This window comes from Schistocerca nitens, unplaced genomic scaffold, assembly GCF_023898315.1.
Source record: "Schistocerca nitens isolate TAMUIC-IGC-003100 unplaced genomic scaffold, iqSchNite1.1 HiC_scaffold_380, whole genome shotgun sequence".
Taxonomy (NCBI): Eukaryota; Metazoa; Arthropoda; class Insecta; order Orthoptera; family Acrididae; genus Schistocerca; species Schistocerca nitens.
In genome coordinates, this window is record NW_026045914.1 from 4271193 (window position 1) to 4299022 (window position 27830).

Here is a 27830-nt window from a genome sequence, read left to right on the forward strand (position 1 = left end):
TAGTGCAATGTAATGCATGAAAAACACAATGTTGTGGATGTTCTACAGGATTCATTTGTTTAGTTAGCCGGTGTAGAAGGCCATCATTAGACTTTAAAACACTATCATCATCTAACGAGTTACAATATTTGTAAAGAATATTCGAAAAGATGTTACTCATCTAGACTGAGGCAAAAACACATAATAAACATCATCTTTGACAGTGCGGTAGCAACGCAATTAAAAAGGTAAAAATTTTAACAGTGAACAGATACAAAATGAGCAAACAAGGAAAAGCATTAACAATAAACTCACGAACACTGCCTATGTAACAATTTATATCAATCACATGAAACTTCATCGTTCCAAAACAAGTTTTTCAAGTCTGAAACATCTATTGTGTATGTATGGAGACAGACGTAACGGACGAAAATTTGTACCAAGGCCGGGATTCAAAGGCGAGTGTCCTGCTGGTTAGGCAGACGTGCGAACCACTACACCGCCCTGGCGGAGTGGCTTTGCACAACTGCAGGGCCTACCCCAGCAAGCCTCCATCCTCAACCAACCTCCCATTCACTTCTCAGCCCACTTGGCACAGCCTCTAAACTCAAACAGTGGAGAGACGCAGGTACAAACTTCCATTCGTCGCTTCAGACTGCGTATATATAATTTACATCAAATTAACAACCCCAATAAAATTGGCATTTGTCAAGACTAACAAAAAGTAGCTTGAGGAGGTATTACATACGAAAAGTGAGACAGAAACAGAGTAAAAGATAAATTAGACAACTGTAACAACAGAATTTATGAAGTACTTATACGATTACAATACAATAAAAGGAAATACAGGAAACTGGAAGAATGTTAATAAACTAGGCATCATGAGATGGAATGGAAAGCTGAAAGGATTAAGAGAAGTTTAGAGGAAGAGAAGTATCGAGCGGTCTTTTATCATTTAATATTAAATTATAATTGTGGGCCAGATGTATGTTGATTTCCAGGGCTTCCAATACACTGAGTTTCTGGCCTTAGTCTGCTAAGTGAAATGGGACAATAACTGGTAACTGGGTCTTCTCAGTACATGTTCAGCGAATGTGGGGTAATTATTCTGCGACCTCCTGTTGATTTCATGTTCTGCCAGCAAAATTGCTATCCCTCTGCCTGATTGGCCAACATAAAACTTATCATAATAAGAGCAAGTAATTTTTTATATCCCACTTTACCTGTCCTAGCTATGGTATTGTACACTGTTCCTGCAATCAATGCAAAGAGAAGCAGAGCACACATAGAAGAGGAGTTGAATTTTCGGTTCTTGATTCCGATGAAAGGTGTGATCTATCAGCACATTGACTGTGACAAGAAATTTGTGCCTCAGCCTAGATGAGTAACTTCCTTTCCAGTTTTACGATATTGCTCTGCGTGTGTTGTTAAGAAGAACGATGCAATGTGCTTTCGGACATGCATGCATGCCAGGCATTGTGGCGACTACAGCCGTTATGAAATACATTAAATTTATTCACATTTGCGAATACGAAGAACCATCAGGTTAAGTGAATGACGACAGTGAGAATTTGTGCCCACCCGACATTCAAACCTGGACTTCCAGCTTTATATGAGCATTCACGTTTACTGCTTTCGCTATCCGTGAACAACTCATGGCCTCGCCTAAACTTCCATATGTCGTCTTTCCGGCAACACAACCTGTACTCGTACACAAATTATGTAATTCCCGTACAGGGGAGGAAAGTTTAATTGAAAGTCGCTGTCCAGCGTTGGCAAATAAATTCGATAGTGCAGTGCCTGTCGTGATAAGAAGGACGATACACTGTCCTTTCAGACACGCATGCATGCACTTCTGAACCTCATGGATAGGAAATAGCAGTCGTACATCTCGCCTCCCTCCTCCCACCCCCAAGCAGTTTCAGCGTTCAATTTCAGGGCAGCTAACGACTTTTGCAGTGTCTTCCTGACGTCCAGAAAGAATTTTAGTCTGCAACAGAGTACGTGATGATCTGAAACGCCCTTTGTACCAGACTAGGACTCGAACCAAGAACCTTTCCCCTAACTGGTAAATACTCTACTCACTGAAATATCCAGTCGCAGGTCGCGACTCACGACCCACCTACAAATCTATAGTTCTATCACAGTTTCTACACTTCATAGATCGGCATACCTTAGGTTCAGAATTCCTGGAAAAAAGGATATTATACAAAATTGAGTTTCCCACAGCCTGAATCATTGATCTTGGAATCAATTTAACACTTCAGGAGAGTATTTGCTTGAACATTCCGTCATATAATAACCGTGTGCTGCACACTGGAGTGGACTTGTAACTAGGGAGGGAACAAATGTGTCAACATTCAACGTAAAATTTGGAGTGTTCATAGAAGAGATAAGACCCACGTGAAACACCAGAAGGAAGTATACTGCGCGTGAACAGGTGATGTTACAGGTTACAGCAGTAATACGGCAGCCTTGGTTCTGGTTCACTTTCGATACCAAATTGATATGCAACTTAATTAAATTGTGGCAGTTGATTGATTTATGACGTTAACATATTATACTGCTAAGAGATTTTTCATGTAACGCCACCCCCTCCACCTCGCCTTAACATATTGTTCTTTAAATTGATTTATGACATCCTTGGGGTTCATTTATGATCCCCTGAGGATACTCTGCCCTCCTGAGAAAAACCCCTGAACATCCCCCTCATCTGCCTCTTCCTCCACCCGTCTACGAATTCTCTTCGCCCATAGAAACTCACATTTCATGTCAAATTAATTGATTAATTAAATTTATTAACTGGTTAAATCCATGCCATCTGGGGAATGTTCTAGCCACACCTCCCTCACTCTCCCTCCCATCCCCATACTAGAAATTAGTAGGAAAGATCTCAGTTGATTAGCTAATTGGCGAGATATCGATTGCTCCATATGAAATATTGTTTAAACAATTTCTGCTGGACAAGGCAATGTGTGGAATATTGTTTATTCAATATTTGTGGTTGACGATGCAGTATGGAAATTTTAAATTATTGTGGTGCTTCTTTATTCCAATCATGCAAGGAATGCTGTCATCGAACACTCACCACACGTAATTACTCTGTCACAGATCGCCCTAAACATATCTGGCGAAACTAAACTGTTGATCATGTCGCTGACTGCCAGACTGACCACACTGCACAGCGCCCGCCACTGGCCAGGGACTGCCCCAGCTACGAGATCGCGATAATGCTCCACAGACAAAGGATCAGGTAGTGGCATCCGTCCCAGATTGATACCAGGCTCACTTCCTGTCCTTCTCTCTCTCTCAAGAGAATACTTCCTGTTTGTGTGTACCAACGTAAGCAAATACACACACCAAGATATCCTCCCCACACTTTCTCCCTTCCAAACGCACCTGTCCCCCTCAACACTCACGCAGATGAAACTCTGTTAGTGGCTATGTACCTTTGTTCTCACACTTCCGCTGCTATGGAAGCCTGTAGCAGATGGAACAAAGACATTAATACATTCAGGAATAAGTAGGCAGAGTGTGTTGTGTACCCCACTATTCCCTTGTTTGATATGAACGAAGTACTGGATACCTGATAAACCCGCAACTGTGGATGTCTTGGAAATACTCCCTCACTCCATAATATCGATTGAATAATTAATTAAATCGATACTCTTCGTGGCTCTTCCCTTCATTCGATCCCTGCGAAACCCTACATTTCAGCAGGATAATGCACGACCGCATGTTGCAGGTTCTGTACGGGCCTCTCTGGATACAGAAAGTGTTCGACTGCTGCCCAGGCCAGCACATTCTCCAGATCTCTCACCAATTGAAAACGTCTGGTCAAAGATGGTCGAGCAACTGGCTCGTCACAATACGCCAGTCACTACTCTTGATGAACTGTGATATAGTGTTGTAGCTGCAGAGGCAGCTGTACCTGTACACGCCATCCAAGTTCTGTTTGACTCAATGTCCAGGCGTATCACGGCCGATATTACGGCCACAGGTGGTTGTTCTGGGTACTGATTTCTCAGGATCTACGCACCCAAATTGCGTGAAAATGTAATGACATGTCAGTTCTAGTATAATATATTTGTCCAATGAATACCCGTTTATCATCTGCATTTCTTCTTGGTGTACCAATTTTAATGGCCAGTAGTGTATTCAGCAATTACGTCAAGAGCCCGTGCATGATGTAAAACAAGAGTGACCTGTGCAATTACTACAACTTGACTTACTGAGTCGATCATTTCCCTCCAAACCGAAACATCTTAATCGGTAAAGTTTACGTGATCAGTATACTGTAACCTTTGTCGAGAACTCTCTACTATTGAGAAGACCTACGGCTGTATCATGCAAAACAGTGCGAGAGCATGGAGAGCAATTGAGTTAGAGACAGTAGTAAGAGATACGGTATTTGTTCCTTAGCAAGAGTTTAACAAAATTTAATTTGCACCGATTTCAAAATGTAGACTTACTATTTAACCAAAGCAGGGCATCGTTGTCTTTTTATTACCTACACAGAGATCTATAGTAAGTCTGAACATCAGCCACAACTCGTCTATGATTTTGGAATTTGGAGTAAGGGCTCTATTGCGTCTTTTAGGTAGAACTGTCTATCAGTTCCAATATTTGCGAATGATCCCCTTGATTTATTTATAAATGTTTTCTGTTGGTGACCAACAACGCTAACCATGTTCGCCAATCAGTATCTCTTTGTCGGCGGATTCAACATCTTCTACTTTTCTTGTTGTCAGCAGGGCTAAAGTGTTTCTCTCACGCGATAGTTTTGAAACTCGTTTTTCGGAGCAGTTATCTGATAACGGATTTAATATTAGTTTACAAGATTGTTTGTTCTTACTGTCGATAATGTAAGTGAAAATTTCATGGTTTGTACTAGCTACATGAAAGTAGCCCCTTTCTGCTAATGTATAGTTGAGCTACATCCGTGTAATTCAATTTATGCTATGTTGAATGGCTTTACGACAGGCGCTTCTAATTCTGACATCATGTGCAAGCATGCAGTTTTCAGGCTAACTGGATCACCGTTAAATACTTTCGTCTGTGTGTACTAGCAGTTACGTTTTATTTGAATTTCGCCTAACCTAATAATTTTGCTCACCCAACCACGAGGAGAGTTTCTGCCCCAACTTTGCGATGCATATTCCCTTTACTGGTGAACGGCGTGTCTAGTGTTATGTGAGAGTTATTTGAAGCTCTCGCTCCGGCAGATGACAACTAACGCTTCAAGAACCTCACGTCCCCTATTTGATATTACATCGGTTTCAGTTATTGGGTTTTCAGATTACGAATTTTTATCTGGAGATCTTGGGGAATTTCGAGTCACACTCAACAAAATGTGTACCACACGACCTCTCTTTCCTCTTGGCCGCTTCTGGTCTTTGGTGGACACTGGGGTAACTGTACAAGTCTCCGTAGCTCGTGGATTCTTCAGGTAAGCCCTGCACCGAACTGACGAAGTTTCTGCTTTGGACAGTCCACTTGGCTCCAGTTCATAGCAACATGCTCGGGCTTTACATAGTCTCTTACTGTACGTTCGTGGTATACATATAGCCAATATGAATATACCTGAACTGGGGTAATTTGATGTCAAGCAATAGATATTCCAGTTCGCGTTCGTTATTCAGTACAAGATAATGAAGTCAGCAAAGCGGCGATATATACAAGCGACTTGAGACTCAACCATGTCCAAATGATACTGCTTTTGGAAAGCATGGCAAATAGTTTTTCACAGGTGGCTCGATGACATGAGGCACCCTTGCAGAAGCTGTGTACTTTGCAAAGATAAATATGAGCCGCTTCTGTCTGGGACCCACAGAAAAATCCGGGCTAACACCTATGTTACCTCCTTTCTAACAGATCATACAATACGAAACAAGTCGGCGGACTCTTGATATGTACCGATTCCATGAATACTTTCTTGCCTGTTGCGAGGGCTGCTTGGAGAAAAAACTGCAAATTATATAGTGCAGGTCGTCCTAAGATGACTTGCTACATCGCAAGAACTCCATAAATCCAAGTTTCGTTGAATAACGCGCTGCTCATATTGCCCGACAGGAGCAACAATTGGTACACACTTTAATATTCCTTCTTCACCATGACAATTATCAACTACATTTAGCTGAGGCAACGGCAGAATGGTCAACATTATGTTACGACGTCAGCTTCAAAGAAACTGGGTACCGAACTATCTAACAGCGCAAATCACATCAGCCCTACTTCCCGACAATTCTAGTCTAATGCGTAAGATTTTCACAATAGGTTAATAGCAGGCCATGTGGCTTCCAATAGAACGGCACACCTGACGTAGACGGTATCCTATCTGAATTGTGGTTACTGACAGTTGAAGAGGTGTTTTTTTAGATTTTGGTGCACTAAGTAAATTACAACAACGAGCCGAACACCAACTAAAGTCCTAAAAATTGTTTATTTCTCATACTGATTTGCTATAAGTTCTTTGAAGAATTCTGAAAATGTAAGTTTTTGGTTGTTACCTGCTTGGTGCTTCAATTCGATTAGTTAGTGGCGAAAACTTAACACTGAATGACTATGCTAAGTTTCTTCACATACATGATCAAGTTAAGTGAGGCTACCTGTGTTCACGAATTCCGAGGTTCTGGGGAAACAAGAATATTATCATCCTTAGTGGCAACAGCTTCTTTCTTCATGCAATTACGGCACTCACTTGTGTAGAATTCAAGTTTGTTAAATGGCAAACTTGATCTATCTCCTAATGATTTTTTTTTCTTCTGTCCCGTGCAGATTCCACAAATCTGTCGTTTATTTCTTGCAGGCTCGAGAACTGAAGGACGCTCCGGGTAGGCTCTATCCATTGCAATGTGACGTCAGCTGCGAGGAGAATGTTCTACGGGCCTTCAAATGGATCAAAGAGAATTAAGAGGGGTCGATGTTCTTATCAACAGCACCGGCATTTGCAGAGAAAACCTTCCAACAAGTAAGTGAGCCACAGTTCGTCTCCATTCAAGTAAGAACCTTGAGACATCATGATGCTGCAAAGGATCTGGAAAGAGATTTATAGTTTATACGAACAGGTGGTAAATTAAGCACAGAGCCGGTGCTGAAAACGCTTCTTGTACGCTTACTGTTTCTCTCTGACCACGGCTGGATGTCTTGTTTATATCGTGTCATATGTTTGAGACCAAGAGCAAGGATCAGGTGGGCCAACTTCGTGAGTCATCTATCATTCCCCTCAATAAACATTTTTATTTAATAGTCATTCTATCATAAGCCAACTAACAGTTACCAAGAATCTTGCTAAATTAATACAGATAACTGAGGTTTTAAAAGTAATATCGCAATGCATAATGACATTTGCACTATACTTAAAATTACAAGTGGTAGTATAAGAACATGTCAACGGTGCAACACAGTGATGGCCCGATTACAAAGGCGCGTGGAGTGGCCGCGCGGTGTGAGGCGTCATGTCACGGAGTGCGTGGCCCCTCCCACCGGCGGTTCGAGACCTCCCTCGGGCATGGGTGAGTGTGTTGTTCTTAGCTAAAGTTAGTTTAAGTATAGTTTAAGTCTAGGGGCCGATGACCTAAGCGGTTTGGTTCCTTAGAGATTCACACACACCGATTACAAATAATTGATGAAATAAACGGGCGGCAGGGCTGAGTCCGCGCATCTATTAGCACAACTGTGGGCTAACCCCACAACAGGACTTGAATTTAAGTTGAACAAACGACAAGTAAAGTACGTTAAAATGCATACATCTCCAGTGCATCAGTAAGCTCCAGACCTGCTCCGAGGCAAACATTGGACACAAGTACATATAATGTTGGTGTCCAAAGTCTATTAGCCACCTCACGCTAGGTGGTACACAATCATATTAAATATTCCTTTTACTAACAATAATGGGGAGCGTAAGAAAAACGACAACACTTTGGTGCCATAAGACATTGTTATTCTTGTCCCATATAAACAAGAAAAGGACAAGCTGGCCAAACGCAATCGTCGTGTAAAAACCGTGCAAACTGTAATACTTGACTGATTGGCTACAACGCTGTTACACACAAATCAAGTACTTAATAAGCTACTGGGACCCTAAAACAAAATAAACTACCGGGCCACTACTAAAATGGTAATGACAATTAAACCCATAATATCTTTAAAGAAATCAAAAAACTCTGCTCAGTTTGCCCAAAGGCTTTCATCACATTCCACAAGAATCTTGCAATAACAGAAACACTGACAAAATTACTTTCTCAAAATGACCAAAGCCATGATACAAAAGAATGGCAATAAATTTCTCAGCTTGAGGTTGAAATGGGAGATCCGCAGAAGCGTGTGTGACCTGCCAACACCTAGACCTCGTGCGATGACGGGAAAGCCGCCGAAGCAGAAGGAAGACGCGTCCCTGCATCGGACCAGCAGAACAGCAACGCGTCAACCGCTGCCGATACATAGCTGTCAACATATACCAAAGGACAAACAGCAGACAAGTTTGACAGAAATTAACATACACAGTAGTATTTAAGCTGAGATTTAAAATTATTTCCAAGGAAACCAACTATTAAAACTTCAGTATAGGAGCACCCCGTTCATAAACATTGGAAGTTAACCTTCCTACAAATAACAAGGAACAATGTAAAAAGTCATTTAAAAGAATAAATACATAATAATTGAAGCAAGACAAAAAAAGTCAATCTTATACCTTTACTGGGGCGTCTTGGTGACTGAATGACACTGTAATTCGCTACGCACCAAATGTCAGATGGTCGGCCATAAGGGCCGGCCGGAGTGGCCGAGCGGCTCTAGGCGCTACAGTCTGGAACCGCACGACCGCTGCGGTCGCAGGTTCGAATCCTGCCTCGGGTTTGATGTGTGTGATGTCCTTGGGTTAGTTAGGTTTAAGTAGTTCTATGTTCTAGGGCCCCCCATGAACCATGGACCTTGCTGTTGGTGTGGAGGCTTGCGTGCCTCAGCGATACAGATGGCCGTACCGTAGCTGCAACCACAACGGAGGGGTATCAGTTGAGAGGCCAGACAAACATGTGGTTCCTGATGAGGGGCTGCAGCCTTTTCAGTAGTTGCAGGGGCAACAGTCTGGATGATTGACTGATCTGGCCCTGTAACATTAACCAAAACGGCCTTGATGTGCTGGTACTGCGACCTGCTGAAAGCAAGGGCAAACTACAGCCGTAAATTTTCCCGAGGACATGCAGCTTTACTGTATGATTAAATGATGATGGCGTCCTCTTGGGTAAAATATTCCGGAGGTAAAATAGTTCCCCATTCGGATCTCCGGGCGGGGACTACTCAAGAGGACGTCGTTATCAGGAGAAAGAAAACTGGCGTTCTACGGATCGGAGCGTGGAATGTCAGATCCCTTAATCGGGCAGGTAGGTTAGAAAATTTAAAAAGGGAAATGGATATGTTAAAGTTAGATATAGTGGGAATTAGTGAAGTTCGGTGGCAGGAGGAACAAGACTTTTGGTCAGGTGATTACAGGGTTACAAATACAAAATCAAATAGGGGAAATGCAGGAGTAGGTTTAATAATGAATAAAAAATAGGAGTGCGGGTTAGCTACTACAAAAAGCATAGTGAACGCATTATTGTGGCCAAGATAGACACAAAGCCCATGCCTACTACAGTAGTACAAGTTTATATGACAACTAGCTCTGCAGATGATGAAGAAATTGATGAAATGTATGACGAGATAAAATAAATTATTCAGGTAGTGAAGGGAGACGAAAATTTAATAGTCATGGGTGACTGGAATTCGTCAGTAGGAAAATGGAGAGAAGGAAACATTGTAGGTGAATATGGATTGGGGGAAGAAATGAAAGAGGAAGCCGCCTTGTAGAATTTTGCACAGAGCATAACTTAATCATAGCTAACACTTGGTTCAAGAATCATAAAAGAAGGTTGTATACGTGGAAGAATCCTGGAGATACTAAAAGGTATCAGATAGATTATATAATGGTAAGACAGAGATTTAGGAACCAGGTTTTAAATTGTAAGACATTTCCAGGGGCAGATGTGGATTCTGACCACAATCTATTGGTAATGAACTGCAGATTGAAAATGAAGGAACTGCAAAAAGGTGGGAATTTAAGGAGATGGGACCTGGATAAACTGAAAGAACCAGAGGTTGCAGAGAGTTTCAGGGAGAGCATAAGGGAACAATAGACAGGAATGGGGGAAAGAAATACAGTAGAAGAAGAATGGGTAGTTATGAGGGATGAAGTAGTGAAGGCAGCAGACGATCAAGTAGGTAAAAAGACGAGGGCTAATATAAATCATTGGGTAACAGAAGAAATATTGAATTTAATCGATGAAAGGAGAAAATATAAAAGTGCAGTAAATGAAGCAGGCAAATAGGAATACAAACGTCTCAAAAATGAGATCGACAGGAAGTGCAAAATGGCTAAGCAGGGATGGCTAGTGGACAAATGTAAGGATGTAGAGGCTTGTCTCACTAGGGGTAAGATAGATACTGCCTACAGGAAAATTAAAGAGACCTTTGGAGAGAAGAGAACCACTTGTATGAATATCAAGAGCTGAGATGGAAACCCAGTTCTAAGCAAAGAAGGGAAGGCATAAAGGTGGGAGGAGTACATAGAGGGTTTGTACAAGGGCGATGTACTTGAGGACAATATTATAGAAATGGAAGAGGATGTAGATGTAGATGAAATGGGAGATAAGATACTGCGTGAAGAGTTTGACAGAGCACTGAAAGACCTGAGTCGAAACAAGGCCCCGGGAGTAGACAACATTCCATTAGAACTACTGATGGCCTTGGGAGAACCAGTCATGACAAAACTCTACCATCTGGTGAGCAAGATGTATGAGACAGGCGAAATACCCTCAGACTTCAAGAAGAATATAATAATTCCAATCCCAAAGAAAGCAGGTGTTGACAGATGTGAAAATTACCGAACTATCAGTTTAATAAGTCACAGCTGCAAAGTACAAACGCGAATTCTTTACAGACGAATGGAAAAACTGGTAGAAGCGGACCTCGGGGAAGATCAGTTTGGATTCCGTAGAAATGTTGGAACACGTGAGGCAGTACTAACCTTACGACTTATCTTAGAAGAAAGATTAAGAAAAGGCAAACCTACGTTTCTAGCATTTGTAGACTTAGAGAAAGCTTTTGACAACGTTAACTGGAATACTCTCTTTCAAATTCTGAAGGTGGCAGGGGTAAAATACAGGGAGCGAAAGGCTATTTACAATTTGTACAGAAACCAGATGGCAGTTATAAGAGTCGAGGGGCATGAAAGGGAAGCAGTGGTTGGGAAAGGAGTGAGACAGGGTTGTAGCCTCTCCCCGATGTTATTCAATCTGTATATTGAGCAAGCAGGAAAGAAAACGAAAGAAAAATTCGGAGTAGGTATTAAAATTCATGGAGAAGAAGTAAAAACTTTGAGGTTCGCCAATGACATTGTAATTCTGTCAGAGACAGCAAAGGACTTGGAAGAGCAGTTGAACGGAATGGACAGTGCCTTGAAAGGAGGATATAAGATGAACATCAACAAAAGCAAAACGAGGATAATGGAATGTAGTCAAATTAAATCGGGTGATACTGAGGGAATTAGATTAGGAAATGAGACACTTAAAGTAGTAAAGGAGTTTTGCTATTTAGGGAGTAAAATAACTGATGATGGTCGAAGTAGAGAGGATATAAAATGTAGACTGGCAATGGCAAGGAAATCGTTTATGAAGAAGAGAAATTTGTTAACATCGAGTATAGATTTAAGTGTCAGGAAGTCGTTTCTGAAAGTATTTGTATGGAGTGTAGCCATGTATGGAAGTGAAACATGGACGATAACCAGTTTGGACAAGAAGAGAATAGAAGCTTTCGAAATGTGGTGCTACAGAAGAATGCTGAAGATAAGGTGGGTAGATCACGTAACTAATGAGGAGGTATTGAATAGGATTGGGGAGAAGAGAAGTTTGTGGCACAACTTGAGTAGAAGAAGGGATCGGTTGGTAGGACATGTTTTGAGGCATCAAGAGATCACAAATTTAGCATTGGAGGGCAGCGTGGAGGATAAAAATCGTAGAGGGAGACCAAGAGATGAATACACTAAGCAGATTCAGAAGGATGTATGTTGCAGTAGGTACTGGGAGATGAAGAAGCTTGCACAGGATAGAGTAGCATGGAGAGCTGCATCAAACCAGTCTCAGGACTGAAGACCACAACAACAACAACAAGTTCTAGGGGACTGATGACCTCAGAAGTTAAGTCCCATAGTGCTCAGCGCCATTTTTGAATTTTCGGCCATAAGGTCTGCAACAAACAAAAATCACACTCAGATGTATCAAATAATCAATGATAACAGTGACTTCAGGTACCAGATTAACATTGCACAATACAAGCTTGGCGCTTGAAGAAACCTCCAGGCTGACACACACAGGCCCGAAAGGTGTCACTGAAAGGCATAAAAGAACCGGATTCGTGGCCAGCTAGCATCGTAGGACAATTAACAGTCTTTAAGTACAGTAGTTACTGAATAGTCTTCGTACATGATTTCACGTTAATGCGAAGGAGGCCAATAGCTTCAGGACTCCAAGTAGGGACTGGATAATACTGCCCTCCTGCTCGTAGCTGCTAACAAGAGGTTCAGTACATCTCGGCGTATTTAGCCCACCACAGTTAACTCATGCATTTCGTGACGAGAGCCGCTCTTTGCCCCCTCAGCTCACCGGCACCAACGGTAAACGCTACATGAAAAGGCGGGACCTACGAACCAACGGTCAACGGTTTCAACTCTCTGCATTCGTCAGTACGCCAGCTACTCAGACACACCCGTCCAGATGCGACTTCCATACACCACTCCTTACTTCACAGCTCCAGAGGTAACACTCAACCAAGCAAAGATGATACGACGACGGCCAGAATCGATGGAACGCGCGCAGAAATGGCGCCAGTACGATCGCACTAGCGCACCTTCACACAAGCAACCACTACTCATTTTTGTTGTACAAATTGCGTGTAGCATAAGAAGTAAAGCTGTCACACAATATTGACACAATTTTCGATAAAGCATTGTTCAGTTCACTAAGTTTGATACGCCCAGTCAATGAAAGAGGAAAAGAGGCAGCAGGTACAACAAAGAAAAGAATCATACGCTACTCTGGGAAAATGCTGAAAGCAAACCAGCCGTCTACGACGTTCCAAGATGGCAGATGAGGCAGTTCCATGATGAAATAGCAAAGACAGTGTGTGGCGGTAAGCCCTATCATGAGCCCAGCTATAGACTACGTAGCCAAAGAAAACTAATAGTATTAGGCGTTCACAGGCGGGCAGATAAGGCAATGCCATGTTGAAACGGCAAACACACTGCGAGATAAACCAGTTGTTGAGACTAGCGATAGGACACGTAGCTGTTGTTCACAGCTCACGGAATCTGAACGAAAAATAAACAGGAGGAATCTCTTAGCACACACACACACACACGAGGGAGGCCTAATTTCGCCCTATATACGTATAAGCAGGAACTACCTCGAACTGGGACACAGGCTGACAATTACAGTAACTGTAGTGCTGCGGTATGAGGGAGATATCAGCGTATTACAGTATTCGAATCTGTGGAATTAGCTTCAGATAACGGCCATCTGCTACTCTGTATCGTTCTGATCTGTAGTAATATCCGTACAACGACAGTTACAATCATTCCATTACACAGCTGATGGTTGCCCATAATCGCAACTGCGAATACATTTCATGTCACTGAAGGCTGTCGTCCGTTGATGAACAGCGGCAGTAGCGGCGCAACATTGGGCTGACCTGTCTGGGGTTTGAATGAGTCTCCAAGGCTTGTGCTGTACAGGCCTAGACTGTTATCCTGGTAGACGACACAGATTAATATACCGTTACTATAGCTAGAATAAACTGCCATTCGGTTTTATTATCTCTGATCTCAGATAGCTATTGCTTTCCTCGATGCCTTCCCAACAATTGGTAAAATCTTATTATTTTATACACACTGATGAGCCAAAACATAATGATCAATTACTTAAAAGTCTGTTGGTCCACATTTTGAAAGCAAATGAGCGGCGACTCTGCGTGCAATGGATTCTAGAAGCTCGTGATAGGTTTTCAGATGTTTTCCCCGGTCAAATATTATTTTTAAGCGTACGTGAGGAAAAATGTTATGGTTACTTTGTGATTGGAAATCTTCGCAAGTGAAGAAAAATCCTTTTTATTAATAATTTGTGGAAAAAATTCGTTTCATGCTCTAGGGGTAGCGTCTTTGATTCATAAGCAAAACGTCTTCGGTCCCGGGTTCGATCCCCGCCACCCCCTAAATTTTGATAAATACTCAGCATTGGCGGCCGAAGACTTCCGGCATAAGAAGTCAGCCTCATTCTGCCAACGGCCTTGTCAAAGAGTGCGGAGGAGCGGATAGAGGTTCAGGGCACTCTCTTGTCTGAGGGGTGGGAAATTGCCCCTAAAGGCGGAAGAATCAGCAATGATCAACGACATGAGGATGCAGAAGGCAATGGGAACCACTGCATTAAAGACACGTAACGTGTATCCACAGGACATGTGGCCTGTAATTCAAGAAGTGTCATGATGATCTCTCCATTGGCAAAAGATTCCGGAATAGTCCCCCATTCGGATCTCCGGGAGGGGACTGTCAAGGGGGAGGTCACCATGAGAAAAAGATTGAATAATCAACAAAAGGATAACGTTCTACGAGTCGGGGCGTGGAATGTCAGAAGCTTGAACGTGGTAGGGAAACTAGAAAATCTGAAAAGGGAAATGTAAATACTCAATCTAGATATAGCAGGGGTCAGTGAAGTGGAAGGAAGACAAGGATTTCTGGTCAGATGAGCATCGGGTAATACCAACAGCAGCAGAAAATGGTATAACAGGTGTAGGATTAGTTATGAATAGGAAGGTAGGGCAGAGGGTGTGTTACTGTGAACAGTTCAGTGACCGGGTTGTTCTAATCAGAATCGACAGCAGACCAACACCGACAACGATAGTTCAGGTATATATGCCAACGTCGCAAGCTGAAGATGAACAGATAGAGAAAGTGTATGAGGATAATGAAAGCGTAATGCAGTATGTAAAGGGGGACTAAAATCTATTAGTCATGGGCGACTGGAATGCAGTTGTAGGAGAAGGAGTAGAAGAAAAGGTTACAGGAGAATTTGGACTTGGGACAAGGAATGAAAGAGGAGAAAGCCTAATTGAGTTCTGTAACAAGTTTCAGCTAGTAATAGCGAATACCCTGTTCAAGAATCACAAGAGGAGGAGGTATACTTGGAAAATGCTGGGAGATACGGGAAGATTTCAATTAGATTACATCATGGTCAGACAGAGATTCCGAAATCAGATACTGGATTGTAAGGCGTACCCAGGAGCAGATATAGACTCAGATCACAATATATTGGTGATGAAGAGTAGGCTGAAGTTCAAGACATTAGTCAGGAAGAATCAATACGCAAAGAAGTGGGATACGGAAGTACTAAGGAATGACGAGATACGTTTGAAGTTGTCTAACGCTATAGATACAGCAATAAGGAATAGCGCAGTAGGCAGTACAGTTGAAGAGGAATGGACATCTCTAAAAAGGGCCATCACAGAAGTTGGGAAGGAAAACATAGGTACAAAGAAGGTAGCTGCGAAGAAACCATGGGTAACAGAAGAAATACTTTAGTTGATTGATGAAAGGAGGAAGTACAAAGATGTTTCGGGAAAATCAGGAATACAGAAATACAAGTCGCTGAGGAATGAAATAAATAGGAAGTGCAGGGAAGCTAAGTAGAAATGGCTGCAGGAAAAATGTGAAGACATCGAAAAAGATATGATTGTCGGAAGGGCAGACTCAGCATACAGGAAAGTCAAAACAACCTTTGGTGACATTAAAAGCAACGGTGGTAACATTAAGGGTGCAACGGGAATTCCACTGTTAAATGCAGAGGAGAGAGCAGATAGGTGGAAAGAATACATTGAAAGCCTCTATGAGGGTGAAGATTTGTCTGATGTGATAGAAGAAGAAACAGGAGTCGATTTAGAAGAGATAGGGGATGCAGTATTAGAATCGGAATTTAAAAGAGCTTTGGAGGACTTACGGTCAAATAAGGCAGAAGGGATAGATAACATTCCATCAGAATTTCTAAAATCATTTGGGGAAGTGGCCACAAAACGACTATTCACGTTGGTGTGTAGAATATGTCTAGCGACATACCATGTGACTTTCGGAAAAGCATCATCCACACAATTCCGAAGATGGCAAGAGCTGACAAGTGCTAGAATTATCGCACAATCAACTTAACAGCTCATGCATCGAAGCTGCTTACAAGAATAATATACAGAAGAATGGAAAAGAAAATTGAGAATGCGCTAGGTGACGATCAGTTTGGCTTTAGGAAAAGTAAAGGGACGAGAGAGGCAATTCTGACATTACGGCTAATAATGGAAGTAAGGCTAACGAAAAATCAAGACACTTTCATAGGATTTGTCGACCTGGAAAAAGCGTTCGACAATATAAAATGGTGCAAGCTGTTCGAGATTCTGAAAAAAGTAGGGTTAAGCTATAGGGAGAGACGGATCATATACAATACGTACAACAACCAAGAGGGAATAATAAGAGTGGACGATCAAGAACGAAGTGCTCGTATTAAGAAGGGTGTAAGGCAAGGCTATAGCCTTTCGCCCCTACTCTTCAATCTGTACATCGAGGAAGCAATGATGGAAATAAAAGAAAGGTTCAGGAGTGGAATTAATATACAAGGTGAAAGGATATCAATGATACGATTCGCTGATGACATTGCTATCCTGAGTGAAAGTGAAGAAGAATTAAATGATCTGCTGAACGGAATGAAGTCTAATGAGTACACAGTATGGTTTGAGAGTAAATCGGAGAAAAACGAAGGTAATGAGAAGTAGTAGAAATGAGAACAGCGAGAAACTTAACATTAGGATTGATGGTCACGAAGTCAATTAAGTTAAGGAAGTCTGCTACCTAGGCAGTAAAATAACCAATGACGGACGGAGCAAGAAGGACATCAAAAGCAGACTCGCTATGGCAAAAAAGGCATTTCTGGCCACGAGAAGTCTACTAATATCAAATACCGGCCTTAATTTGAGGAAGAAATTTCTGAGGATTTACGTCTGGAGTACAGCATTGTATGGTAGTGAAACATGGACTGTGGGAAAACCGGAACAGAAGAGAATCGAAGCATTTGAGATGTGGTGCTATAGATGAATGTTGAAAATTAGGTGGACTGATAAGGTAAGGAATGAGGAGGTTCTACGCAGAATGGGAGAGGAAAGGAATATGTGGAAAATACTAATAAGGAGAAGGGACAGGATGACAGGACATCTGCTAAGACATGAGGGAATGACTTCCATGGTACTAGAGGGAGCTGTAGAGGGCAAAAACTGTAGAGGAAGACAGAGATTGGAATACGTCAAGCAAATAATTGAGGACGTAGGTTGCAAGTGCTACTCTGAGATGAAGAGGTTAGCACAGGAAAGGAATTCGTGGCGGGCCGCATCAAACCAGTCAGTAGACTGATGACAAAAAAAAAAAAAAAAAAAAAAAAAAAAAAAAAAAAAAAAAAGCTGAGCCGTCATTCAGCTTCGAATTTTGAAGCATGGATTACTCGGAAGTCCCATTCCCCCTATGGCATGTCCGTATATTCTTAGATGGCGTGTTTATATGGAAACATGACAGAGGACAACTTTGAGATTGTGTGACTGTTCTTAATTATTTATTCCAGGGTGTCTGTGTACGCCATGGTTTTCACAACACAGTATGATGTCTTACATGTAAGATGTGAAATTCTCCAAATTGCTGGCATGATGGCAGTAAACGTACGTCGAACAGAATTCATCTGTCTCGCAACGTGTGACAGAAACCTTCGGCTTAATGAACCCCATAAAACGCTTTGCACACAGGATGACAGATCAGGACTTCGAAGCGGCCACTCCAAAGGTACACGCGAATGGACAGAACGACATCCAGTCCGTTTGTAATGAAATGTCCCATTGAAGCTTTCTCTAATGGCGATAACAGAATGGACTGGTGCCCTATCCTGCTGAAACCACATACGACCGAGCAGTCCCAGATCTTGCAGATACGGAATAAACAAATCGCGTAACATGGTGAGATACGCAGTGTGATTCACAGAACCGTTGAAGAAATAAGGAGCTACCAAGTGGGTTACAGACATTGCAGCCAATGTCATGACATATGGTGGGTTGTGTTCACGTTAGTCATAAAAATATTGGTCTTCTTTACTCCTGAAACGTTTCTGGCTCTTGCACTGCGATATATTACACACTTGTCCGAGAAAAACAATTTGTGCCTTGAAGGAATAGTTGCTAAAGTCATCAAGCATTCACCCCCACACAAGCCTAATGACTTTTCGGGTGTCGTTACCATTCATTTCCTTGGCAAACAAAGGTTTGAATGCCTTTAGCTTGTAATCATTCCTCATATGATTTAGTAATGTAGAGTATGGAACTCCCAATCCCGATGACCGCTGACGAATTGACTTCTTTTAGCGAACGTTCGACAGACACTGCGTCCTCCAGATAATTTTGCATTAGTATTTACAGTCTTCCTGATCGCATCTCATGTTTTATACATTGAGATGAAATTGGTGTTTCTCACACCGTAAAATTGTTAGGTTTGGTAGGGAATATTTATGAAACATTGCATTGAAATCTAGACGAATATTTCTTAATGATTTTGCTGTATGAGGTCGTTCGTGAACACACATGCTCATCACGATCCGTTCCTAGATGGTGCAAGTGCGCTCATCAGCCATGATTTAGATATATGTGACGGCCTACAAGAAAAAGAGAACAACGTAGCTTCCCTGAAATAGATAGGGGTTAATGGGACTTTGTGATAACCCTGTAGAAGTAGTGACGAAGAAACAAGAAAGACAGCGCCCCATCTTCTATTTACAGGCGGTCTTTAGTCCTTGACGTCTTATTTTCACATACCACACATAATTATAGCTCTTTTTGATGTAAATACGTATTTGAGACAGAGCCAGATATGGGAAACAAGTGAGTACAACAGAAGTGAAAGATTTACAGTCTAAATTATTTTGAACTATAACTCCAAAATTAAATACGTCAACCAGAATTAAGTGATGTCACTTGCAGAGTGTACAACTACAATGTGTTCCCTCTTTCTCGTTCCGTGAGCAGAGGAGAGCGTGCAGTGCGGAGGGAGGCGGGAGGGGGGGAGGGTGTGACAGGCAGGGAGCAGAGGCGAATAGAGATCTCGCATTACGTCTAATGTGCACGCTTTGCGCTTCGTACCGATTGCTTGCTGTAATTCACATGATAGGCGGGAGAGAAAAGTTTTGTGTCAGTGCGTATGTACGTAGACTGTTATCTTCACATGTGGTATATATTGACAGCACACCACAAAGATAAAGAAATACCCGCTCACCTGTTAGTCGCGCACTGACCGACTGTTCGCTGCAATGCTGAACAGTGGTAGATCGCCGACTATGGCAGAAGTTGCAAAAGGCACGAAACGTATAGAATTAAGTCAAAAAATTCCTAACAGAACTGTGGCTCTCAAGAAACAAGACTAAGTGGACAGACGATAGCATGTGAAATAGGACCCGCAACAATACTGGTTTGCATTTGGCTAGCTATTTCGCCGTGAGACAGAACAAATATTGGCCTTCTTACGACAAAGGAAAGCACTGCTAAAGTCAGCCAAACTGCCATCCTCGCGTGCACCCATTATGTTCGTATTTTCGTCTTCGCTTACTTCAACCAGTGCATCGCTAGTCTCTTATATTTTGTACTAAAGATGGACGACTCCATCAAATCGACTCTCCCACCTTGCTGTACTCAGTGGCTTCAACTTTAGGATACATGAAAGGGGCGTTCAACAAGTAATGCATCACTTCGTTATCTCATCCAATTCCGGCTGGCAAATTGCGGAATTTGCTGTGGGACATGGTGGAATATTTCCGCTTCACCCCTCTAGTTTTATGAAGTTTCAACATCTGGCGGCGCCATACGTAGAATTCAAAATGGCGTCTGTAACAAGTAGTGCGTTGCAAGCAGAGAGTTGTTGTTGAGTTTCCTTCGTCGGAAAACCAGAGACTCACAGGTATTCGTAATAGATTGCAAAATGTCTACGAAGACCTGGCGCTGAACGAAAGTAGGATTAGTCGTAGGGTGAGGTGTTTGCCATCATCGCCAATAAGGTCGCGAAACCTTGCGATCTCCCGCGGTCTGGGCGGCCGCACACAGCTGTCACGCTTCATCTGTTGCAACGAGTGGCCACTCTCATTCGAGCTGATCGACAGATCGCAATAAAATACGCAGTCGTTCTCGAATTGGAGTACTGAAAGATGTGGGTTCCTTACCGACTGACAGAATACCAAAAAATAACTACGAAGAACCATCTGCGTGGAATTGCTTGCCCGTCAAGAGGTTGATCGACGCAATTATTTGTAAGAACAACCACAAAGGCGATGAAACACGGGTTCATCACTTCGAACCGGAAATAAAGCAGCAGTCCATGGAGTCACGCCACACCACATCTCCTGTGAAGAAGAAGTTCAAAGCCGCATCCTCAGACGATAAAGTCATGGCGACGGCCATTTGGGATTCTCAAGGGGTTATTCTGTTTGCTGCCCTACTTCACGGGGCAACGATCAACTTTGACTGTGTTCTGTTACCTTCAGGAAACTGAACGAATTCAGTGTGCTCGACGCCACAAAAATGCAAACAAACTGCTCCTTCTCCAAGACAATCTAAGCCCTCACACAAGTATGCGCACCCGACACTACAGAACTTCGTTGGGCTGTTACTCCTCATCCACCCTACGGCCAGGATCTCGCGCCTCCCGACGTTTGTTGGGTCCAATGCCTCCGATGTCGTCCAGTAGAGTCGTACCATGTCAGCATACTGCCTCTCCCAGCGAGCCCAGCGAGGTGGTGCGAGGCCGTCATATTGAACGGAAATAATGTTGAAAAATAGGGATTTGTGCCAAAAGAGTGAGGAATAATAAGGTTTAATAGAATCCTGAATAGAACCAACCTGCTTTCAGAAAAGAAACGCTGCGTTACCTATTGAACGCCCCTCGTCTATGACCATCAAATCTGCCCAGCGTCGCACAGATACAGAAAAGAAACCAAAAATTGTTTTCACCAATCAAAAGAAGGAAACTGCGTAGCACGATGCCTTTTCAGCTAGAATTTGCGACTAGAATTAGGGAATAACTACTGCAGGGAACTAGAAATGCTTGAGGATTTATCTAAAATTCGCTTTTGCATTCCTATGTTCTTGCCTTTCATATTAGTGCAGTCATTCCTAAACAAATGAATATGACATAGTAAAGAATAAGGCAGATGAAATAATTAAAATGTGACGTAAGATTTTAGTTATTGTTGTCAATTGCTTACGTACGTGAATGGTGCTTATTGATACTGCCGGCCTTTAACGTTAACATGTTAAGACGCACCTTCTTAAGGAGTGGTTGGTATGAATCTCGATCCCAGGTATCGGGCATAACTATCAGCCCATATCAAACGTCAGTCACCCTATTTGCGCTAGTAACCCCCCCCCCCCAGAATGATTCTCCATCCGTTCCCGCTCCGACTTTACACCCCCCCCCTCCCCCAACACCACCACCCACAATGACACATGCCTGTAACTCTACCAAGGTGAGTTCAGCTTTGCGACGGGAAAGGATCAAAGTCAGTTGGCTCAACAGTGGACACTATGAGGAATGCTGGGATAGATGAAGAATAAACTGGAATTCAAATAGCTGAGATAGATATCTTACAAATGCAGATGACACCACACTGGTTGCAGAAGGCTTGGCTCTGAGCACTATGGGACTGAACTGCTGTGGTCATCAGTTCCCTATAACTTAGAACTACTTAAACCTAATTAACCTAAGGACATCCCACACATCCATGCCTGAGGCAGGATTCGAACCTGCGACCGTAGCGGTCACGCGGCTCCAGACTGTAGCGCATAGACCCGCACGGCCACTTCGGCCGGCCGGTTGCAGAAGGTGGAAGAGAGTTAAACATCCTCGTACTTAAGGTGAAAGGAGGAAGTACAGAGGCTGATCTGAGTTAGAACGTCAAGAAAACGAAAATTATGCAACTTCACGTATCACTTCATGGCATACGGGAGGAGCAAAAATGGAGGTAATTTCTGTGATGTTGAATGCAGCTACGAAATCAAGAGACCGTTGCCGCTTTGAGGAGAGGGGAATTACAACTCTGGCAGTTTTTTAAGGAGTAGAGACGTAACTTTACAACAAAAATCTGTATAGTCAGTTGTGATATACGGATGTAAGACCTGAATCGCAAGAAAGGCTGAACGGCGTGGAATTGTGGTATTGGAAGAAAATTCTTAAGAGTTCCATGGAGTGAAAAGAGTATGAATACAGTAAATAAAAACCAGACTGCTGCTTAAACGGTATAATAATGAAGCAAAAAAACAGACCTGCTTTGGGGACATTACGAGAAGACACCATTCGATGGAAAAGACGGTAATGCTGGGCAAGATCGGAGGCAGAAGAAGAGGGCGGGCAAGGATGAGATGAATCGATGGCGTTACATCAGTAATGGATTCGGAGCTGGAAAGTCTGCAGGAGAAAATGCAGGACTGAAGAAATCGACATGCTCTAGTTCATGGGTTCATGGAGAGTGGGAATCGACTAAACAAATAGAGAGATAGAGAGAGACACTACATACCAAATTAATGCAGTTTTACTTGTTGGATTGATCCGAGAGGGCGAGCTAATGCTTGTTCATCTACCCTCTTACTTTTATCCATTTTTAACCAGGGTTATACAATGGAATAATTCCCTGCCGCATTCATTAGTATAAGTCTGGCACAACCACCTTGATTCTCAAACGCAGTTTGTAAATAGCGAGACAAACGAACGTTCATCTACTAGACAGTGGACCAAGGCAGGTGAAAGACCTGGAAGTGTAAGGTTGTGTACTAGCAGAGCACCTCTGTGATGCCACTTGCATTAACTTCCTTCATCCATATTGTTTGTATTTACCATTTTGTAACGAAGCAATTATGTATACCTTTGGTATTATAGCTATTTTTAACCTACAGACCTTACTTCAATAATTTTTGTTTTAGTCTTTTTCAATTAGGCAGCAGGTTCCATTCGCACAGTACGATTGAATTATTTTACGATATTCTCACTAGAGGCGACTTGTTTTGTTTTAGATGTGTTCTTTGTAGTTTAAATTCATAAATTTATTGGATGTTAGATTTTAGGCACATTTCTGATAAAATATCAGCTACAAATGATTTATGATGATTCCTTCAAAACATAAACGCAATACTGAAATTGAAAAATAAAATATGAGATTAATGAAATATAATGAAATAAAATTTTTTGATAGTAAAGGAATTACAGTGTTACGTACTGTTTCATAGTGTCAAAAGTGGGACTCTTTAAACTAAAATCATTGACACAAATCCTCAGCGAGACGACGAGTCTATTTACGCAGACAATGGTTTAAGAACCTGAGAGCTTTCTAAAAACATGGTCTGCGTTCCAAAAGCATTACGTAGAGTGGAAAAAAAATGTAATATCGGAAAGTGTGAACATATTGGATTGAGACTGATAAAGAGAAGGTTGCAAGTGTTGGAAGCCAATAAAGACATGTTTGCATCCCATCTACTGGCCAGTGACGAAACGTGAATATACATGGTTGTGCTAAACAGTCTGAATAGCACGTAATGCTGTTGCAGGGTAAGTTGTGCTGAGAAATAATTCGATACGTTGCACCGTGTCCGAGTAAAAGACAAAAGGAAATCAGACCGTTGCAACTTGAGCACGCAAATTCAAGAGGCCCACCAGAGACAGTGTCGCCAAACACGATCGTTTGTTTCCCGAATACCGAGCAAGAGAGCGACACAATAATTGGACACGGGACGGCAGTAAGGATCGAACCAGAGCCGAAGGCTGAGTAGTCTCGAATGTTGGCGTCCATGCTATAACAACTGATACTAGCTGCATCTGGCGGGCCGCTTGAATTTGTGCGCTCAAGGACCTTCAGTGGTTACTACACTCCTGGAAATTGAAATAAGAACACCGTGAATTCATTGTCCCAGGAAGGGGAAACTTTACTGACACATTCCTGGGGTCAGATACATCACATGATCACACTGACAGAACCACAGGCACATAGACACAGGCAACAGAGCATGCACAATGTCGGCACTAGTACAGTGTATATCCACCTTTCGCAGCAATGCAGGCTGCTATTCTCCCATGGAGACGATCGTAGAGATGCTGGATGTAGTCCTGTGGAACGGCTTGCCATGCCATTTCCACCTGGCGCCTCAGTTGGACCAGCGTTCGTGCTGGACGTGCAGGCCGCGTGAGACGACGCTTCATCCAGTCCCAAACATGCTCAATGGGGGACAGATCCGGAGATCTTGCTGGCCAGGGTAGTTGACTTACACCTTCTAGAGCACGTTGGGTGGCACGGGATACATGCGGACGTGCATTGTACTGTTGGAACAGCAAGTTCCCTTACCGGTCTAGGAATGGTAGAACGATGGGTTCGATGACGGTTTGGATGTACCGTGCACTATTCAGTGTCCCCTCGACGATCACCAGTGGTGTACGGCCAGTGTAGGAGATCGCTCCCCACACCATGATGCCGGGTGTTGGCCCTGTGTGCCTCGGTCGTATGCAGTCCTGATTGTGGCGCTCACCTGCACGGCGCCAAACACGCATACGACCATCATTGGCACCAAGGCAGAAGCGACTCTCATCGCTGAAGACGACACGTCTCCATTCGTCCCTCCATTCACGCCTGTCGCGACACCACTGGAGGCGGGCTGCACGATGTTGGGGCGTGAGCGGAAGACGGCCTAACGGTGTGCGGGACCGTAGCCCAGCTTCATGGAGACGGTTGCGAATGGTCCTCGCCGATACCCCAGGAGCAACAGTGTCCCTAATTTGCTGGGAAGTGGCGGTGCGGTCCCCTACGGCACTGCGTAGGATCCTACGGTCTTGGCGTGCATCCGTGCGTCGCTGCGGTCCGGTCACAGGTCGACGGGCACGTGCACCTTCCGCCGACCACTGGCGACAACATCGATGTACTGTGGAGACCTCACGCCCCACGTGTTGAGCAATTCGGCGGTACGTCCACCCGGCCTCCCGCATGCCCACTATACGCCCTCGCTCAAAGTCCGTCAACTGCACATACGGTTCACGTCCACGCTGTCGCGGCATGCTACCAGTGTTAAAGACTGCGATGGAGCTCCGTATGCCATGGCAAACTGGCTGACACTGACGGCGGCGGTGCACAAATGCTGCGCAGCTAGCGCCATTCGACGGCCAACACCGCGGTTCCTGGTGTGTCCGCTGTGCCGTGCGTGTGATCATTGCTTGTACAGCCCTCTCGCAGTGTCCGGAGCAAGTATGGTGGGTCTGACACACCGGTGTCAATGTGTTCTTTTTTCCATTTCCAGGAGTGTATTTCTGAAACGGCGCAACGTATCGAGTTCTTTTGTTAACAATTATTTCTCGACTCAGCCTACACTGCAACACCCTCAAAAGATTTTCAGACTGTATCCGACCACCCTGTATATAATCCAGAATGAGAAAGGTCCAGGTACATGCGGCGCATCACCTTCCGAATACTAAACAAATGTAAGAGGTAGCCATCGGCCAAAAATGATAAGGACGCAGTTATTAATTTTCTGTAATGCCGCTGTTCGTAAATAGCGAGGGACACGTTCACCTTTTACAAGCATAAAGTCGTCACTACCACGAAGAGATTACACAAGAACACGGAAGCGGTTCCAATTCACAATGGTAATGCCAAACCGCACGAATCTTTGGCAGCTAATCTGGCACCTTCTTAGACTGGATCAAGATCTCTTACGCTTCGCACAGTGCTGATGTGACACCCTCCGACTTCTACAGGTTGGACCCGTGGAAGACAGTCTTCAGTGTCTCAAATTGATAATACTGGTGACATAAAGTGGCTGTGAAGACGTAGATACAACATTGTGCACTCGACTTCTTGCGACGAGGATTACAGAATAAGCTTAAACGACGATGCTCTGTCACTACACACCAAATTGTTCTGAGTAGCTTCATTGTAAACAGGGTCAGTAACTTTAATAGCGTAAGCAATTCGAATGATGTGTCGGTACACAGGGTTTCACTGCAGTCCTCGTCCTTCGCTTTATTGCTGACTTATGATGGCGGCATGCTGTGTTCCCAGCTGGTCAGACAGCCGAGTGGCGGCACACACTGGACGTCAACGTCCTGGGGCTGTCCGTCTGCACGAGGGAGGCCGTCCAGAGCATGCTGGACAGGGGAGTCGACGACGGCTTCGTCATCCACATATGCAGGTAGACCTCAAAGCGTTTATAGCGATACTTTTTCGTCTTGTGAGTCTGTATAGAGGTATTCTTAAAAATACAGCCATTCAGCATGTGACTGTCATGGAAGATGCTTTATTGGGCTTCTTAGCTTCCGATAAACGTCGACATCAGCTACCGTGTGAGAATCAATCTTTCGGGTACATCAAAACCGCCCTATGCTCGAATTCTGCACTGACACCTGCGATAGCTCTGACATGATGATCATTTCGTGAGCTACCTTAGGGAGGAAGTAATAAGTTTCTTGACAGTTCTTGGATTACAGTACTCCTCTTCATCATGTAGCAAATGTATGGAGCAATGTACAATGAGATTGGTTCAGCCGGCCGGTGCGGCCGTGCGGTTCTAGGCGCTTCAGTCTGGAACCGCGTGACCGCTACGGTCGCAGGTTCGAATCCTGCCTCGGGCATGGATGTGTGTGATGTCCTTAGGTTAGTTAGGTTTAAGTAGTTCTAAGTTGTAGGGGACGGATGACCACAGATGTTAAGTCCCATAGTGCTCAGAGCCATTTGAACCATTTTTTTTTTTTTTTTTTTTTTTTTTTTTGAGATTGGTTCAGAATTCTCCAGTGCCGTGCTGTTTATTGCGATTCTCAAGGAATAATCCACATAGATTAGGTGGGAAAACGTAGAACCGAACCTGAACCTTATTATACTTCATTCCTGGATCGTTTTACACTTGTGTTGGCTGATGGAAAACCTAGGCTGGCACACAAAAAAGTGCTCTTTCACCAGTACAATTCTCCATCCCACACATCAGTGATAATGGTGTAACTGGGCTTTGAACTGCTTCCTCATTTGCTTTGCACACGAAGCTCAGCTCCAAGTTACTTTTTTCGGTACCCTAACTGGAAAGTTTGGTTTGCTGGGGAGGAATTTTCAACAAATGAAAACGTTACAGCCGCAGTCAACGAGTATTTCGAAGAGTCTGACAGAACCCATTTCTACGGATGGGATGAAACAGCTGGCAGATCGCTGGACCAAGTGTGTTTCCCTCATAGGAGACAACGTCTACAAGTAAGGTGAGTTGTTTATCGAGCAACTTTTTTCCATGATTTTTCACTACACTTAGTAAACCAACTTCGTATTACCACACAGCTTAAAATAAATTGTTGCATTACGCCTCATTTGACGCCAGCTGTTAGGTTGCAGATATTTGTAATCTTGTACTCTGGTTTTTCTTTTTTTTTTTTTAGACCTATCATAACTATTTCGGTTTTTTACGTTCACCAAATTATCAGAGCAGAATGTACATCTTTAAATATACTTTTTTCAGGATTTGTAGATTATCTACCCAGCTATATAACTAGAAACGATTTTTCGTGGTATAAAAATTGAATATCGCTTTGAAAAACCACAAGCAATGTCATCTCGTAAGTACACTCTTGCAAATTTTCGTGCAGGGTTATAAACGTGCGTGATACTTTTCCTGTTAGGCTTAGCTTTACACCTCATTTAGCTTTCATT

The 27830-nt window shown here is 43.2% G+C and overlaps 1 protein-coding gene across 1 annotated transcript in view; it reads left to right on the forward strand.

Annotated features, from left to right (window-relative positions):
* The window catches only part of LOC126230342 (dehydrogenase/reductase SDR family member 11-like), a 44605-nt gene extending 18267 nt beyond the window's left edge, over nucleotides 1-26338 (forward strand). Inside the window, exons 2-3 of the mRNA XM_049942400.1 lie at nucleotides 6788-6812; nucleotides 26205-26338. Coding sequence (XP_049798357.1) covers nucleotides 6788-6812; nucleotides 26205-26338 — 159 coding nt within the window. The remainder of the gene's footprint in view (nucleotides 1-6787; nucleotides 6813-26204) is intronic.
* The last annotated feature ends 1492 nt before the right edge of the window (nucleotides 26339-27830 follow it).